The 18,530-nt window shown below is 51.4% G+C and overlaps 1 protein-coding gene across 1 annotated transcript in view; it reads right to left on the bottom strand.

Annotated features, from left to right (window-relative positions):
• PRKDC (protein kinase, DNA-activated, catalytic subunit) overlaps window positions 1-18,530 on the bottom strand; it is a 128,205-nt gene that overhangs the window by 36,420 nt on the left and 73,255 nt on the right. The window contains exons 50-63 of the mRNA XM_027560944.1: window positions 17,735-17,886; window positions 16,676-16,807; window positions 15,430-15,541; window positions 13,337-13,461; window positions 13,010-13,159; window positions 11,863-12,036; window positions 11,292-11,390; window positions 10,119-10,326; window positions 8,356-8,545; window positions 7,337-7,549; window positions 5,673-5,785; window positions 4,104-4,235; window positions 2,888-3,067; window positions 1,039-1,244 (exon numbers count right to left, since the gene is read on the bottom strand). Coding sequence (XP_027416745.1) covers window positions 1,039-1,244; window positions 2,888-3,067; window positions 4,104-4,235; window positions 5,673-5,785; window positions 7,337-7,549; window positions 8,356-8,545; window positions 10,119-10,326; window positions 11,292-11,390; window positions 11,863-12,036; window positions 13,010-13,159; window positions 13,337-13,461; window positions 15,430-15,541; window positions 16,676-16,807; window positions 17,735-17,886 — 2,186 coding nt within the window. The remainder of the gene's footprint in view (window positions 1-1,038; window positions 1,245-2,887; window positions 3,068-4,103; window positions 4,236-5,672; window positions 5,786-7,336; window positions 7,550-8,355; window positions 8,546-10,118; window positions 10,327-11,291; window positions 11,391-11,862; window positions 12,037-13,009; window positions 13,160-13,336; window positions 13,462-15,429; window positions 15,542-16,675; window positions 16,808-17,734; window positions 17,887-18,530) is intronic.

An 18,530-nucleotide genomic window follows, 5' to 3' on the forward strand; every position in this document is an offset into this window, starting at 1 on the left:
CATGTGTGCTCAGTCACCTCAGCTGGTCTGACTTCTTGTGACCCCGTGGACTGTAGCCTGCCAGGCTTCTCTGTCCATGGGATTCTCCAGGCACGAATACTGGAGTGGGCTGCCATGCCCTCCCCTCCAGGGGACCTTCCCGGCCCAGGAATCTATGTCTTCTCTCATGTCTTCTGCATTGGTAGGCGGCTTCTTTGCCACTAACCACTAGTGGCACTTTGCCAAGAGCATCCCCTTGGGAAGCCCATTCTAAAGTGCACTCAATGTAAAAGCTGAAAATATCCTAGCTTTACAATGCACAAGTTGACTCATTAAATGAGACTGTTCTATGTCACGCCATCACTGAAACACTTATCTGTGGGGACCTTTCTGGAATCTGGAATGTGGTCCAAAACCCAGAAGTAGGTAAACTAGTTCTGGTCCTACAGATGCCATGTACTCCACATTCAACGGCTGTCTCGATGTTACTGAGAGTTTCAACTTTGATGTCAACACAAATTTGTGGGCCCATCAGCCAAGCCTCCCACTTGAAGACAGGCTCAGGTGTCTAAAAGTCCATTCCCTCCTCCCTGGAGACTTCTTCCTGTCTTCAGTGTCTCCACACAAGGTGTCACGACCATCCATGCCCACAGAGGACACAACGGGGTGGGAACAGCCAGTGGGCAGAGCAGCAGCCCCAGCACGTGGTCCCCCAGGGGATGGGTCACACCCGGACTGTGAGGCTCCTCGGCAGCGACACAGCTCCTACTGCTCACTTCTTGCTGGTACAGGGACAGGAGTGACTACACAACAATGACACTCTTTTATGCTTTTCCCAGAACCTGGAATATTTTAAAACCAGTGCTTCAGGAAAAGTGCAAACCCAGTCTCACCCTAATCCAGCGCCCTCAGAATCCAGTGCCTGAGAATTAGGCACTGGGTTTCTCATGATAAACCTCAGGTAAGAGAAGACTGAAACAGGATTGTGTGTTGCCCAAATAAAGTAACTGTGTCAGACGCATCGCTTTGGCTACAGCAGGGTCGGGGCCCAGAGCTTACTTGGCAAGTTCCATCCACCTGCCGACGTCGGGGGGCAGGCTGGGCCTCCCCCGCGCACGCTTGGCGGGCGGCTCCTGGGGTGCCAGTCGCAACAGCGCCTCCTCCAGCAGGCAGATGGCCCCGGGCTGCTGCAGGCCCGCCAGGCCAGCCCCACTGACCAGAGCCGGATCAAGGCTCAGCAGGTCAGCGTGTTGGCAGCTGATCTCCTGGCAAGATACAGATACGCAGTCCTTCAGTGAGAGGGTCTCCAACCAGGAGCACCTCGTTTTACCAAAAACACTAAGTTCTGGCGTTAGCAGTCACGGGAGAGAGACATGGAACACTTCACACACAGTCTCAGACCAAGTCTGAACCTGGATCCCTCCCGTGCAGCTCCCCCAGTTCCGGGCCCGAAGGCAAGCTGCAGGGCGATATGTTACCTATGGAAACCTCCTTACACAGCAGTGGACAAAACTGCAAAACTAGAAATTCAGATATAAAAAAATCACTGTAGGATACAACGTGAAGAGAAACTTACTCTGAAACACTGGCTGATGCAATATGTAGGATACAACGTGAAGAGAAACTTACTCTGAAACACTGGCTGATGCAATATAATTTCTCAAGCCTTGTCTTTGGTATTGCCAGGAGAAAATCAATGAAAGAATTCTACATGTAAATTATAAACCAATAAAAAGTAGAGTACATAAAAAGAAACTGTATTAACAGTTTCATGCTGCATGGAAAAGAACAAAGTAGGCATAATAAATACTTCAACTCAAGGAATTATTACCCAGTTTGCAAACCACAGCTACTGATAAATAGCATTAAAGAACAAAATTTTTAAACTACTCCAAGGACATAACTAACTACAAAAATACTGACATGAATCCAGATGATTTTCTATTAGGAGCTTTGTAATTATCCATGTTTCGAGTATAAAGAAAGTATTTCTTAATCCCCTAATAAGTATGCTTAGTGGTTACAGAAGTACATCCACACTAGTCCTCTGTTCGAACTGCATTGCTTTGGAAACCTTCTCTGACACCTGTGTCCCCCGTGTCTGCAATGGTGCACAGCACCCCCCACCCCCCAGCAAGGTGTGGCCCGCTGATCTGCCCATCAGGCCCTGCACCCCACCCACTTCTGCATCATGTGCCATGCCCTCGTGACCTTCCACCTCTGCCTGCCCCCCGCCTGCCCCCACCGAATGTAGTTCTGTGTCCCCGTTGCCTGGTCCCCACCCGGTGCACAGGTAGGCACGTACTCCGTCAATGTCCCCAAAGGTGACAGTAGGGCTGGGTGCCACGTGACATGCAGGTGTGACCAGAACCCTGCAGGGACGAGCTGACACAGTCAGAGCAACTTTGTATTAAGTTGGATCTCAGATTATTCTGTCATATATAAATTTAAAAAAAAATACAAATTAGTTGGGGCTTCCCTGGTGGCTTAATGGTAAAGAATCTGCCTATCAAGGCAGGAGACACAGGTTCAATCCCTGCTCTGGAAAATTCCACATCGCATGGAGAAACTAAGCCCAGGTGCCAAACTACCAAGTCTGTGCTCTAGAGCCCGGGACCCAGGACTACTGAAGCCCGTGTCCTAGAGCCTGAGCTACACAACAAGAGAAGCCATGGCAATGAGAAGCCCGTGCACCACAACAAAGACTAGGCCCCGCACCCCCCGCCAACACAACTAGAGAAGAGCCCACACAGCAAGGAAGACCCAGCACAGCCAAAAAGAATAAGTAAGCTGCCCTGAGCCACCTGGGAGGAGGTGGCCCCACCAGAGTCCAGCTGCTGTGTTAAACCCATACTGCAACTGGGAAACCAGCAGAGCCACTGGGACACGGGCGTGCCGACAGCCTCACCTGGATGCAGGACACGAAGGGCGGGAAGAAGGAGAAGCTGGTGTCCAGAAAGTGCGTGAAGTCCTGCAGGAGCTTCTGGGCGGCGCCCCGCCCCTCAGCCACTGTCCTGCGCTCGCCCGACTCCCTCAGGATCCCCGAGCACAGGCTGCCGAAGAGCTGCCTCGCGACGAGCGGGTCTCTCTGTAAGACATTCCCGAGTGGGACAGGTGCACTGACTTGCCCATGCGTCAGAGCCCGGCCTGAAACATCAAGCGCTGCCGCCGGTCGCCACGCTGGGCAACGTCACTGGAGGACTGTGCCCACCAATAAAGCTGGGAAGGGACGTGGGGCTGTACGCTATTTTGCAAATTCCTATCACTTTATAAATAGTTAGATTAGTAAAAAGTTTATAAAGCAGTAATGGGCTACACAGACGTAACCTATTATTATGATCAATATTGGGCTTTCCCAATAGTTCAGCTGGTAAAGAAAGTGCCTGCAATGCAGGAGACCTGGGTTCAAGCCCTGGGTTGGGAAGATTCCCTGGAAAAGGGAAAGGCTACCCACTCCAGTATTCTGGCTTGGAGAATTCCATGGACTGTATAGTCCATGGGGTCACAAGGAGTCAGACACAACTGAGCGACTTTCACTTATCACTTATGATCAATATTAGTACTGCAAGCTTAAGTACAGTAAAAATATGAGGCATCAAGTTTCAGTACCTAATTATGTACTATATGACACAGTATGAAGATTTTTAAAATTACTTCATTAAAGTCAAAGGAATCTTAACCAGACTTTTGAGGGATAAATATCCCGTTTATCTCAGAGCACTCAGCTACAGAACCTCACTCACTCCTGAAGCTCGTGGTCACTCTAACGACGCAGAGGAGTATTTCAGTCCTCGGTGCATGGGAATTTTGGAGGAGGATGCTGATACCACTGACCTTTCCTATCACCCCCACAAGAGGGTTTTGTATAATCAATGATTTAAGTGGTGAAGCTACTTACATACTATTTCATTCCCACCAACATCACTGGTGAGAAAAAGAGTGCGGTGTGACTAGCACACAGAGACACTGGGCCCAGAGCAAAGTGCTGGATGGGACCCCATGGCGGGGTCCCCGGGAGCCAGGACTTGGGATGAGGCTCAGCACTGAGGCCCATGTGGGGGACAGGTCACCCCTGCTCCCACACGAGGCAACGGCCCCAGAGCATGTGCCAGCCCCGCACTGACCTGGGCCACAGCCTGCAGCGGGGTGATCAGGCTGCTGTGTGGAATCTGGATGTCAGGAAGGTCTCCACGGCGGTAACTTCTGTACAAGACGACCTGAGCCTCGTGCTTCATTTTCAACTCACTCTTGATCTCCTACGATCATCAGCAATACAGGAAGGTTACAACTTTCATCTAAAGAGTAGTGCTTGGGTGATGAAAGCATCCTCACCCACCACTGACAAAAGTGAATCAAGGTCAATTCTATCCAAGATGCTCTAGTCACTACACTTGATCAAGGTGGCAGACAGTGAGCCCAAAACCAGTGTCAGATGTGCAATGGGAAGATTATTTAAAGATCTGTTACAAAGAAATCCGAGTTTCTCTGAAATTAGAGAACTTGATTTAAAACTTTTTCAACCCACAAATGAGAAGATTGTATTTCTTTGTCACTCTCAAGACAAACCTTGGCTACAGAGCCCACTGGCCCCAGCTGGCCCTGCTCTCTGCAGCTGTTCCCCCTTCGGGCCCCATTCCCCCAGCGGGTACCAGTTCCAATGCCAAGGGGCCGTTCCCTCTGTGGGGCCAGGTTCCCCCTGCGGGCCCTGTTCCCCTCACAGGGCACTCCCTCACATGCGTACATCCTGGCTAACCCCTGAGGCGGCCCAGCTTCTCCATCTGCTACATGCTGCTCTGCAGCTGCAAGAGCAGAGGGGACCCCCAAATGCCTCTGCTGAGAGTGGTGACGACACCCAGCAAGGCCACCCCAGGTCCCAGGCCACAGCCCATCCATTCCCTGAGACCCTCAGCGATCAGCCGAGTGCCTCTATCCCACCCCCGCCCTGTCCCCTCAAGAAGCCCAGGCAGGACTCAGGCTTAATGAGGAGGCTGGAGCGAAGGACCCTAGGCTGGGTGGGCCCGGCCCTCGGCCTGCAGTGCTGTGGTTACAGAGATATAGGGAAGTCCAATCTTTCCACAGAAGACAGTGGAACCTTTTGACCATTTCACACGCAGACTTGGAAGTGAAGTGCCTGAGGATTTAAACTGAGTCACAATGGAAACAGGATTCTCACCCACAGTCTAATCCTAGAACAGCCTGTCAACATCTCTGATCTGTATCTCACACTGACTTTAGGGCTGAACAACTTCTGCTGTTACTTCCACATTGGGAGAAACGTTCAACCATCCATTCATGCCACACGTGTGTCTGCAGTAGGCAGCTCGGGACTGGCCACGCTCCTCACCCAGCTCCCCACCAGCCTCCAGGAGCACAGCCCCTCGGTTTGTTTGCCCTCAGCCACGGCGTCAGGGCTCTGGCCTCAAGGCTGCGGGGACTGCAGCTGAGAGACGTGACCCCAGGGCACTGGGGGCGGGGGGGGTCTGGTCTCCACCTCATGCAGAAAGCCTGTCTGTCCAGAGAGAACAGCACCTCCCACTCCCCAGCAGAGCAGTGGGGCTCAGGGGACACCTGGAGGTGGGATCGCATGGGCCATCTCTGCGATCTGGCCTAGGCCAACCAGAAGACATCTCCTGGGCACACATCCTGTGACAGAAATACCTATTTCCGACCAAATTCCAGAAATGGGTACAAACCTTTTCTCGCTTTTGCTCCACAACACCTTTCCTGGCATAAATCAAACTCAGCTTTTCTTGGTCCTTTAGAAATCGTCTGCGTAATCGCAGTATTTCTGCACGATTATCTGGAGCTGAAGAACAGACAGCAGGTTGGTTATGCGCGGCTGATGTCGTCCCCTCCTCCCCAGAATTGCTGACATGAAATGAGGCATCTGCTCGTCTCCATCTCCTACTCCCCGCCGCTCTATTTCCAAAACAACCTAAGCCTGTGAAGCGCAGTTTTGGAAGCTGGAGAACTGAGGCTGCATGGAGGAAGCAGGCAGGGCTCGGACATCTTGGAGAAAGAGAGGGCTTGGAAATGCGAGGCTGAGGCTGGAGGTGCGGGGCCACATGGCTGGAGCAGAGCCCCCGCAGCCGGGACCACTGGGGAACCCAGCGCTGCCCCAGCACCAGGCCTGGACGTGCAGGCGGGAGCGGGGAGACCTGGCCTTGGAGGGGGACCACCCAGTACAAAACGGGGGCCTCCACGTCTGGTGAGGCCAGTCAGCACACCCAGTGTGCAGCCACCACTCCCAACGCCAGTTACTGCCTGCCTGGACACAGCAAAAGCTGAAAATCAGCTGACGTTTGAGCAAAGCTTCAAGTAAGAAAAATAGGAACCAAAGCAACAGGGGGGAGAAAATGTTGAAAGCAGACCATCTAGGAAAAAAATTTGTTAAATGACCCTTTATCACAAGAGCAAAAATAGGTCCTGTAACAGGGCATGGAAGGGACTTTCCAAGAGCACAGAAGCTCGTGGGAACTAGAGACTGGACATCGTCACGCACACGCACAGTCAGAAGGTATCGCTGTGCCCAGAGCCGAGCAGAGATGGTAAGAAGGGAAAATTGGAAGGGTAATCCCTCGGGTCTGACAGTCAAGGTGGAATTCCTACAAGAGAAAACTGACGTTTGGAAATTATCAGCAAAATCACCCACGGGAGAAAAGGGAAGCCGTTTCCTAATGAGAAAGAACACGTATATATGTACATACATGCAGGTGGATCACTGTGCCACACAGGAGAAATCAACACAACTCTACTGCAACCAAAAAGGAAACGGAGGCCATTAATGCCCATGAACAGTGACCACACGAGAAAGGAGAAGCCCGACGTGAGCCAAGCCGCAGCAAGACCTGTTCAGGACGTCGGTGACAGTGTGGAGAGAGGGGGTGGGCAAGGGAGAAAGTGACCAAGACCCCAAAGAAAGGGGGCCACAGTAACGCCAACTGGAGCTGTGGAAGCAACACTGACGAGCTGGATGTGAAGATGAGGCTGGCTGGGGAAGGGGGCCCGGGGATGGGGCTGGGGGCTTCTCTCGAGTCTGGGGGGCATCTGGCCGGGGCTCCTCCCGGAGCACACCCCCAACCCCGGTGAGCCGAATGTCTGCATCCCCATTCCTGCCCTCAGGCCTGCCCTGACCCTCCCAGCCCCCGAACCTAAACTCTCTCTGACTCAGCTTCCCCATCCTGCTAGTACCATGGCCTCTAGACCCCTGGGAGCCCTGAGTGAGGGGCCAAGCCAGTTCAGGCAACCGCTTTCTGGACTCCAAACCAGGCTCCCACGTGGTGCTGGGCTCCACGCAGGCCACCCGGACTCAGGAACAGTCATGAGTTTGTGGAGGCAGGCGTTTCAACACTTTTACCTTGTGCTCCGTCGTCCACCTCATCCTCAAGGAGTCCTAGCCTTTTCTTCCCAAATTCAGGCCCCACGGGCTTCAGGGGCGTCCCCCGGGGCCTCTCGGGCCTCTTGTGGGCAAACAGCAGGGACGCAGACGAGGCCTCGGCGGTGGGGGCCAGGCTGCCACCCAGAGGGTCGGGGCTGCCCGCCGTCAGCCAGTGGGAGAGCACTCTTCCCCCTGCAAACACAAACGATGCGCGGGTCACAGCAGCGCCGCTCGGCCAGCGCCTCGGCCACGACCTGCTGCTCGAGAGCAGGGCAGCCCACAGTTACCAGGGTGGGCCATGTCCCAAGGAGGCCCGGCAGCCGGACCTCCTGTCCTTGTGGGCACGAGGGAGACCACCACATGCTCGTCAGGATGACACAGCATCTACATGCCACTAAGGTCTGTGATTTCTAACATCAGTTTCTAAAGGTCCCACGGTAATTGGCCAAGTTAGTCCTATTTCCACAACAGAGTATGAAAAAATTACATAAGGGAAAAACACTGAAGTATTTCCATAAAAACGACTTGGGGATTTTACTCTACAACTGATACTCTGATGATCAAAGGAAACAGCTGAACCGTTTGAGAAAGAGCAGTTTAATCAACTACGAACACAGTAAGTGAATCTGGTTTAGCTCTGCTTTGCTTCTGAGACAAGCGTTTTTAAATGGGATGCAATGGACAGATGTTTCCGGACAAAAATCAAACTAAAACTTACATGTACTGAAATCTTTCTTGTTTTCTCCAGTCAGAAATAATGTTTTTCTCCCCCTTTTTAAAATTGTGGTAAAAACACAGACAGTCCAATGGATGGCGTCACGCACTCTAAAGAGCCCAGCACGTTTGCTGGTTGCACAGCCCTCCCCACCTCTGTCCCCAGGGCCCCTCGAGGCCACCCCACCCCCGAATCTACAACCCAGGGACCCAGCCCATCCTCCCTCCTGCCATCAAGGCCTTCACGGTGCCCTCGGCATGCATACCCACAGCGGAGGCAGTACCTGCGCTCTGTGTGGGCGTGAAGTCGAGCTGCTGCTGGGTGGCCCGGACCTGCCCAGCCATCGCCCTGCGAGCCGAGATGGACCCTTCCTGGGTCCGGGCCTGGAGCGTGCTCTGAGACGCCTGAGTCTCAACAAACATTGGTGTGAGGACCGTACTCCGGAAGCGCCAGTCAGGGTCAATGGTATACTCCTGCCAGGAGAGAGGGTCAGGTGAGGTCACGGCCCTTCTCAGAACATGCAAATGCTTTATTTAAAACTCCACAGTCCTCTCCACAAACAGTACTACACTCCATGTAGCTCTGCAAGAAGTCGCTGAAGAACAACTTTCTCAAATTTAAAATTTTTAACAGAACAATTATCTGTCAACAAATAAAACCAATCAGTGCTGGGGAGAAAAACTGCTTTTCTCCTCCTAACATCCTGCATTCAGAGGCTCACTGCCACGCTCAGGGAATGACTCGGCTCCTCTGACCCCACTGCCCCTGCCAAGTATCCAGAATGGGAGATGCTGGGGACATGGGGGGATGGGGCGGGGGCTCTGCGTCAGGGCTGTGAGTCATCATGTGGCTCATCAGCGGTGCTGCCAGGTAGAGGTGCAAACAAGCACCTACGGGGCGTGGAGGGGGAGCGGGGGAAGGAAATGCCTCCATGGAGGCCGAAGGGACAAGGGTGAGCTGTGTGCAGGACAGGGGGCGAGCGGGGTGAGGTGCAGGTGGGCATCTCGGGAAGAATGTGTGTGGATTCCAAGTAAACTCAGGAAGCCAGCACAAGTCATCAGGGAAACGCCAATCGAACCACAGTGAGGCATCACCAGACGCCTGCCGTGTGGCTGTGACCAGGAGAGAGAGGTGGCACCTGCAGCTGAGGGGGGAAGGGCACCCTGTGCACTGGGTGGGCGTGTAACCTGCTGCTGCCATGTGGACAGCAGAGTGCAGGTTCCTCAGGAAATTATAAATAGAACCACCAGAGGATCCAGCAACCCCACAGCTGGGTGTTTATCAGAAGAGAACAAAAACACTAATGGGAAAAGACACAGGCACCCCAGTGTTCATAACAGCACTGCTGACAACAGCCAGGATATGGAGACAACCTAAGTGTCCGTCAGCAGACAAAAGGAGAAAGAAGACGTGTGGTGAGTGCGCACGCACTCACACCACACACAATGATGGGCTACTACTCAGCTCTCAGCTTTGAAACACAACGAAATCCTGCCATTTGCAACAACATGGATGGACCCTGAAGATATTATGCTACATGAAATAAGTCAGAGAGAAACACAAATACTGCGTGATCTTATTCATACGTAAAATCTAAAACAAAAACCTAACAAAACCAAACCAAAAAAGCTCATAGAAACAGAGAACAGATTGGTGGTTGTCAGAGGTGAGGGGTGGTGGAGACGGGTGAAGGGGGTCGAAGGGCACGAACTCACAGCTGTAAGTAAGATCTGGGGGGCGATGTGCGCATGGCGACTACAGTCAGTAACACCATTCGTATACGTGAAGTTTTGTAAGAGAGTATATCTTGAAAGTTCTCGTCGCAAGATAAAAAACCTCTAACTATGGGCAGTGATGGATGTTAACTAGATTTATTGTGGTGATAATTCTGTAATATATACAAATATCAAATCACTACCTTGTGCACTGAAAACAAATACTATCCTAATTATACCTTAATTAAAGAAAAAAGCAAGGATTTAACACCAGTGGACAAAGTCTGCTGACCAACAGGCGGGATAGTCAGCTCACAGGGCCAGAGCTCACCTGAAACTCACACTCTGACAGAGGGTGCTCAAACAGGGAAGTCCGGAAGTCGGGGCTCAGGCTGGTCATTTCAAGCAGGAAATCTGTCGCTAAACTCAAGAAGTGCACTTCTATCTTAGGAGAATATAAGGAATTTAGGGCCAGCAATCGGTCCAAGGTATTTGAAGGCAACCTAGTTTCATGGCTCCAGAAGTTCCGAATAGTTAATCTGGAAGGCAGAGAAGAAAGAAGAAGAGGAGGTCTCTACGTGTGCCCCACGGGGAAGATCTCTTCTTCCACCGGAGATCAGCCCTGGGACTCCATCCACGTGCAGACCTCCATCCACAGGTAAGCTGCCTGACAGATGAGGCACGTGCTGAAGGGGAAATATTCCAGAATGCTGGCATACTTAACAGGAGGTGAGAAGCTGGATCATTCTATTCTCATTTCTATTACCCAGAAGTTTGCAAAGATGAGAATTTTACATTACATACTCTGAAACTGAGAAAACACCAAGAGAACTATATATATAGTCCTTCATTGTCTTACTAAGACAATTCACTCTACACATTAGTGCCACAAAATATTCAAAACATAATGTGAACAGAAAATAGTCAAACTATTAAAGAAATTAAAAACCAGATCCGGCTTTATAATTTGTGAATGTTTGAGGAGTCCAAATACAATTTTTAAAAGCTCAATGAATTAAAAATTGCAGTACGCTCCAAGTTAGCTGACACACAGAATCGTCAGGGTTTCCGCCGTGCCTGCTATAACATAACGAGCGCGTGGCGAGCACGTGGGCATCTGTGATGGCGCTGCAGCGCCCTCTGGTTTCCAAGGCCTCCAGCACGCCGTCTGACACTGATGTGCAGGGTGGGAGCTCACTTGGGGTTAAATGGGGAATGACAACCCACTTTTCATTACAGGTTTCTCATCCTGAGATGCTGTAACTCACAGCACAGTTAAGACAGCGTTACCCACACCAGTTTTTCAAGACTTGTATATTAAAGTAACATGCCAGGACTTTCAGGTTCTAATGTGATTTAAAATACATTTTTCTTATGCCAGCAAGAGGCAGAGAAAAGGCTAATACAGCAAAGGCCCTTTGACACCTCAGAGAGACCCCACATTGGCCCAGAAAGAGCCCTGAATGTGCCCACCCACCCACGCTGCTCCGGGAGGGGCACTTACTGAAGCCCAGGGTTCTCGTCGGTCAGCCCTTGGATCAACACATCTTTCGCCAGCTTGAATACTTCACGCGAGTCTTCATCTGCCTGACTCTCTGGGTCTCTGAGAGCAGTCACAAGACAATAAAACTGTTACTGCTCCTTCTGCTGCTCTAGGTCAACCCAACAATGTTGTCTAGGATGAAAGTAACGAAACCTGCCTCTTCCCCAACTTCCACCCCCCCCACGGGGCCTGCACCCTGACCCGGGCCCTAGTGGCCAGCTGGCGAGCAGGACCACAGCCCCCAAGGAGGAAACATCCCAGGAGCTCCTTCCTAAACCTTGTCCGACTGTAAGGGAGAACAAAGTACACTTTCAGCTCAACCAGCAACACCGCGCTCTGAACATTTCCCACGGGGTCATGAAATGCAGTAAGATGAGAATATATCTCAACATACCAAACTTGTTGCAGTTGTTAACCACACATTTTTAAATGTCTTATCATTTATTATAGTCGTTCCAGACTGCTGGAGGCACCCAGACGCTCCCTAAGAGACGGGACACGAGCGTCTGGCGGGGACAGGCGAGGCGCTCACCTGTAGTTGTCATGGACCCACATGAGGATGGCGTACATCCGCTCACGGCACAGCACTGCAGGGTGAGCCAGGAACTCCACCACGGCGCTCAGGAGCTCCCGGAGCTCTGCCGGTCTCAGCCGTGCCATCATCTTGGAAATTATGTCCAAACATACTTTCTGTCTCTCATCATCTCTATAATATAAACAGGAATTTTCAAAAACACAGACTTAACTGCTATTACTATACCTTTAGATATGAGAAGTAACATTTTCTTCTCTGTGCTGTTCTGTATTTCAGATTTTATTATTATAGCTAATACTACATTTATATAAAAATTAAACTCTTGAAAATAATTATCGTGGCCTAGATTATGAAAAGGAAATTAATACTGTAGTGTCCTGCCTGGATCCTAGGAAGAGGATGAGGAAACTGGTGATTTCAAATAGACAGAAGTGCACTAATGTTAACTTCTTGGTTTAGAGAAACACCCTGATGATGTAAGATGGGGAAGCTAGGTGAAAGGTGTGTGCGAATTCTGTGTACTTCTAACTTTTCTGTAAAAATCAAATTATTCCAAAATAAAAAGTTCATTTTTAAAAAACCTGACAAAAGTCAAACAAAATAAGCTAACTATAAAGGATTTCATGACTTTAAAAAATGGTTTCCAGGGCTGGTCAGGCACCAGGGGTTAAGTGCAGTCAGGGCCCAATGTGGTGCACCCCCATGTCCTCCTTAAATAAGCACCAGCTGAAGGCTCCACACACAGTAGACACTGAGCCAGGCTGACTGGAGGAAACCAACACAAAGACAGTTTATCACCGTGTAAAAGTGTGCACACAGGCGGGAGGAAAACAGCAGAGGGAGGAACACACGGGGTGCCATCAGCAGCCCTCTGTTAACATTTACCGTAATCGCGTGTTACCATTTTGAAAATAAACAAATTTAACAAATAATGGAAGCCTGTTAGCTGACAGAACAGGTACGGAACTCAAAACCACACATTTTGAATTTGAAAACAGCCCTGGACAACCCAAGACGGGGCCTCTCAAGTGTCAGGTGTCAAAGTGAACAAACACTCCTGTCACGAAGACTCACAAGTCCCCTTGAGTTGAGGGGACAGCGGAACAAACAGCTGCATCCAAGGACACAGGCGGCGGCCACTCACCTGTGCCTCATGACCTGAACGAAATCCTTGCTCTTCAGCTGCAGGTACAGGTCAGGGGTCTCCTCCGCACGACACAGCACCACCTCCAGACACAGCGTCTTCATCACGCCGTGGAACCTCGGCAGCAGGAAGAGCACGCTGTTCATGAACCTGGGCAGCGGGCAGGGCCAGTGAGCGGAGGGGCACTGACCCCCACCAGGACTGTCCCCGGCAGGCAGGTGCTGACAACGCCCCACGACCCTCTCCGCAGGCAGGGGCAGGCAGACGGACACAACCACCCACCCCGCGCATGACCCTCCCCAGCAGGCAGGCAGACGCCACCCCCACCTGTCAGCCAGAGGAGGGAAGTTCTTCGTGGCTCTGCTCAGGCACACGATGAACTTGTCCTCCAGTGTGTTCTGATGCCGCTTCAGCTGCTTCACCACCAGTTCATGCACAGACTCCTCTAGCATCTGGAAGACCAAGTTTCCTTTCAAATACACACAAGTGGGAACTCGGAGGAACTGAGAGGACTGAGGTGACCACCCAGAGCACCATCTCGAGGAGGCCGTGGGGGCCCTCACCACTGGGCACCACCAGAGGCTCGGCGGCAACGGGTTCAGGTGACCCAGGCCTCGGCCACACAGCGGGTGAAAGAATGATCAAGACTAAACTTCTTTCTGACACCAAAACTCTGCCAGCGAGTCATCTGAGCAGCTGAACAAAGACCAGGGACTGAACGCTGTTTAGGACGCATTTGAGGGACTTTCCTGGAGGTCCAGTGGTTGGGATGCCTTCCAATGCAGGGGGTGCAAGTTTAATCTCTGGTCGGGGAGCTAAGAACTCCCAAGCCTCAGAAGCAATATTGCAACAAATTCAATAGACTTTAAAAACGGTCCACATCAAAAAATCTTAAGAAAAAAAAGATGCATTTTATTATGTCAGTGTGCACGTATCTGGGCAAAGACTCACACAAACCAGGATTTCAGGGAGCTCCATCTGCAGGCAGCCTGCCCATCTCCCTATGCCCATCTTCCAGGCCTGGCCTCTCCTGACTGCTCCCCGAAACCCGTACCCCCAGGGAGCATCCACCCACAGAACAGGGGGCTCTGACCCCACGGGAGAAATGAGGAGCACGAGGGGCCCTTGGGACCAGAGACCATGGTCTGGAGCCACGCTGGTCAGTGGTCAGAACACAAGTGACCCCCACTTCTGTGTCCCACACTGCTCCCCCATCTTCCAAGCTAAATCAGCCATTTTACACTCAGAAAAGAGCTATGTCAAACCAAAGGGTGTATCATTTGTATTAAGTTGAGACTTAAGTCATGAGAGATTAACCTTTCGATCTGCTGTTGTGTGCTCCACCCGTGGTGATAACTGAGCACATTATGTGAATTGAAACCCACCACTCAAGGGCATTAGAATCATGTCATCACAACGTTATCCTGAATTTGAAACATGTTTTTATTTTATAAAAATAGCTGGCAATCCCTAAAATAAATTATAAGTTTGATTTTCTCAGGGGAGGGGGTTCCTATTTCCTCTCAGTTTAATTTTCCTCTAAATCCAAATAAAGGCCTAATTGGTGAAATAGGCCGGGCTCCAACATGTTGTGGGAGGACGGTTCTGCCCTAAGGATCCCCCAACTTCCCCAGCCTCTCCTCATCCTGTCTCATTGTAGGAGGAGAGGGGACTGGAGACACGAATTTGGGAATCAGGAGCCTGAGGAGTTCTCAAGCCATGAGACTAGGTAACCGGCTAGGGGCCCACACTCCAAGTTGTGGGGGAGGCCGGCGGGATGACACCCCAGTGAGGGAGAGAGAGTGTCCTCTGAGCAGTGACAGAGGGCCAAGGACTGGTCCAGTGTGGCATTCTAGACAGTGCACCTGCGTCTGGTCCTCACGGGTGACGGACTCTGCAAGCACCAGCACAGACCGTCCTGGACAGTCTGCACCCGCGTCCTGTCAGCGTGGGCGACAGGCTCTGCAGAGGCTAGCGTGAAGTCCCTGCAGTAACCCATGGGGGTCAGCCAAGGAGCAGCAAGTTATAACCTGTGATTTCCATACACGGGCCAATGCGGAGACTGTGCTTAGGGGTGCGGGAGGGGCAGAGCACACACCAGGCGCCCAAGTCAGAGGTTGCCCCTGCTTTTCAGCTGCACTATGCCAGAAACTGGAAGAGTGTTTACCCTCCCCCAAACAAAAGCAAGGCTCCATCAGGGCAGTTTCTCCAAAGTGCCCTGATGCCAGGTCAGAGGAATGAAAGCTGCTCCAATGCTTACATCCCAACTTTACAATAAGAAGCAGGTTAACAACCTTAACGCTTGCCAAGTTTCCAGGCATTAAAAAAACTGCCCACTCTAGCTCCTAGTACAGAGGACGCAGTACCGAGGCTGAGCCAACAGTGAAGAAGAGGCGTTCATGCCGTGTGTGCACACTCACCTTCTCTCTCCCACTGAGATACCGGAGAACAAGCCCCAGGACCTCCGCTGATGCTGCATACACCTCTTTATATCTGACAAAGGACATGTTACTGACCAGAGCTTCAAAGTACCTGCAAGAAACACAGAAAGCCAGTGAGCACAGGGCAACCCGTCCTGCTATCCGAAAGAAAGTGGAAGTTGCTCAGTCGTGTCCGACTCGGCGACCCCATAGACTATACAGTCCATAGAATTATGTAGGCCAGAATAGTGGAGTGGGTTGCCGTTTCCTCCTCCAGGGGATCTTCTCAACCCAGCGACTGAACCCAGGTCGCCCGCATTGCAGGGAGATTCTTTACCAGCTGAGCCACCAGCGAAGCTGCTGTCAGACAGAAGTGTATCACAACAGTCCTCCCCACCCACCCAGACGAGTGACCCCTGGGCAGGCCCCGCCCACCCACACAGCTCCAGATATAGACACTGACAGCGGTGAAATCAGCAATGGCCTGACCTCTGACCCCTCTAAAGCTGTCTATAGGACAGGAGGAGGACACACAGTCACACAGGGGTGGGGTGGGGGTGGGGGTGGGGGGCGGTGCACCCTGGCCTCATGACAGCAGGACTGGGGATCAGGAAAGCCACTTGTTCGAAAGTTAACCACTTCCCGCTGATGCTGTGCTGAGCTGCACGTAGTCCATGGCACCAGGCGGCCAAAGCCCCTGGTGCCTCGGAGGCTGACCCAGGAGGACCAACTGGACAGTGAACACTTCCAGAGAGACAGTGAACTGGACCGAGTGACCGCCTCTGCAGGGATCCAGCCCCTCTCTGTGAAGTTTCGGGCTGTCCTGCTAAGGCCGGGCCACGTGGACCCTCCCCTACCCCAGGTAATGAGGAGCCGGTAGGCTGCACCTGCGGCAGACCTGCAGCGCCCCCTCGTGGCCACACCCTGTGGTGAAGGGTCTCCGGACCTCAGGCTGCTTTCTGGAGCGGATGCTGAAAATGGCAGCTTAGAAAATAACAGAAATAGCTAACACCTTGTCTGCCAAAATTGCATGGAAAAAACCATACGGTCTCACTTTTCTCATTCACTCTACTAACATATTTCTTCTCCCAAATGATCTCTAAACCCAACTACTTAATTTAGGTGGAAATACTAATATGGGTTCTAGTCCTTAAATTTATCAAAATTAAACCATATTCCAGTCTCCAATCAGAATCAGGGACACTTTACCCAAAAAAGAAACAAAGCAAAAAAACATGACACTTACCGGACACTTTCCACGCCACACTTTGGGTCGTAGGGAGGCAAGTTGTTGGCCATTACAATACCCAACAACTGAATTCCTACAGAATTGTCTTTAGAATTAGGGTCTTTACTGGAAAACTTGTCAAATATTAACCTGAAATGTGAGTGTGAAGAAACAGTGTAAGCTGTCAGATGTAAGGAGCAGGAAGACAGACATAAGATCTTCCATAGCTGACTGTCAGGTAAGAAACCCCTTGCTTCCCATTACTTTGTTTACACCCGGTTACTCTGCCTCTGGGACACAGGGAGCTCTGCATCTCCCACAATCTACTTATCTGCCCTAATTCTCCCTCGGTTGATGGTGAGAAAAGAAAGAAAAGTGCAGTTGCTCACTCATGTCCGACTCTTTGCAACCCCATGGACTAGCCTACCAGGCTCCTCTGTCCATGGAATTTTCTAGGCAAGAGTACTGGAGTGCGTTGCCTTTTCCTTCTCTAGGGGATCTTCCCAACCCAGGGATTGAACCCAGGTCTCTTCCATTACAGGCAGATGCTTTACCATCTGAACCACCAGGGAAGCCCATGGTTGATGGAAAACCTTTGGGAAATTCTGGTTTGCCCCAGGCTATGCTGACAGGAATCAGCCCTGTGGGCAGAGCACATGCTGCAGGCCCAAAGAGAGGGAAGGCTACTTGAGGGCGGTGCAGTCCGGAGATGCTGAGGGCTGATCATGAGTGACATCATGCCCTACCAACAGATTCCACTCCAGGAACCATCCTTCCTTCCAGCACTTCAAGTCCATTAGTATGCTAGTCGCTCAGTCGTATCTGACTCTGCAACCCCATGAACTGCAGCCCACCAGGCTCCTCTGTTCATGGGATTCTCCAGGCTAGAAGACTAGAGTGGAGTGGGTAACCATTCCCTTCTCGAGGGAATCTTCCTGACCTGGGGATTGAACCCAGGTCTCACGCATTGCAGGCAGAGCCACCAGGGAAGCCTTGAAGTCATTAAATCTCATGGTAATTAACCCTGCACAATGTGTGATGAGTTAAAGGACACTGCAAATCCCATTAAACCAATACCTGTAAGGGACGGACAGACAATCCTTCCAGCACTCAACGAGGGTCTTTATGATTTCAAGGTTATGTCGAAACACAGCTCTTTTTTGATGAAAAACATGTTTCATTAGGAAATGGAGCAATCGATTCGCTAACACTTCATCTTTAGGGACCCCCTGAAAAATGCAGAGAAATTTCATGTAAATACGTAGCATTCCCTTCTGGGAAAACATTTCTTAACTCAGAAGTCTGTTTATAAAAGAAAACTGGCATTGTACTGAGGACTCTGGCTCCCATGATTGTTCAGACGACACATGACTGTAACACAAAGGTCTCCCCTGGAGGGTCTCCCCCAGAACCCTCAAGGGCAGCCCTGACACCAGGGTGGCTGTGCTCCTACAGGTCTGTACAGGGTCCTGCAGCCCCTGGGGGCCTCTGCTGAGACGTCCCTATGGGGTCCCTGAAGACATCTTCCCTGCTCTGACTGGGCACCCAGCCCTGCCCCGGCCTCCTTCCAAACCCAGGATCCCACCAACTGCTGGCGCCTTCCCACCCCTCAATGGCGAAGTGACCCCAGGTCTGTGCCGGTCACCTGACCCACTGCCAAGACACTGCTCCATGGGGTACAAGGAACGGGGCGGGGACACCCTCCCTCTGCTTTCAGCCTCTTGCTCAAACTATTGCAATGAGTGGTGAAAGTTCATTATGGCCTTCAACCTGGCTGTTGCAGCTCTCCTAGCCCAGCTGAATGCCTGACACGGGAGTCAACCTCTTGCAGAGGTTCCTCAGTTAAACTCGGCTTGCTGTGAAATGGGATAGC

The sequence above is a fragment of the Bos indicus x Bos taurus genome, chromosome 14 (genome assembly GCF_003369695.1).
Source record: "Bos indicus x Bos taurus breed Angus x Brahman F1 hybrid chromosome 14, Bos_hybrid_MaternalHap_v2.0, whole genome shotgun sequence".
Taxonomy (NCBI): Eukaryota; Metazoa; Chordata; class Mammalia; order Artiodactyla; family Bovidae; genus Bos; species Bos indicus x Bos taurus.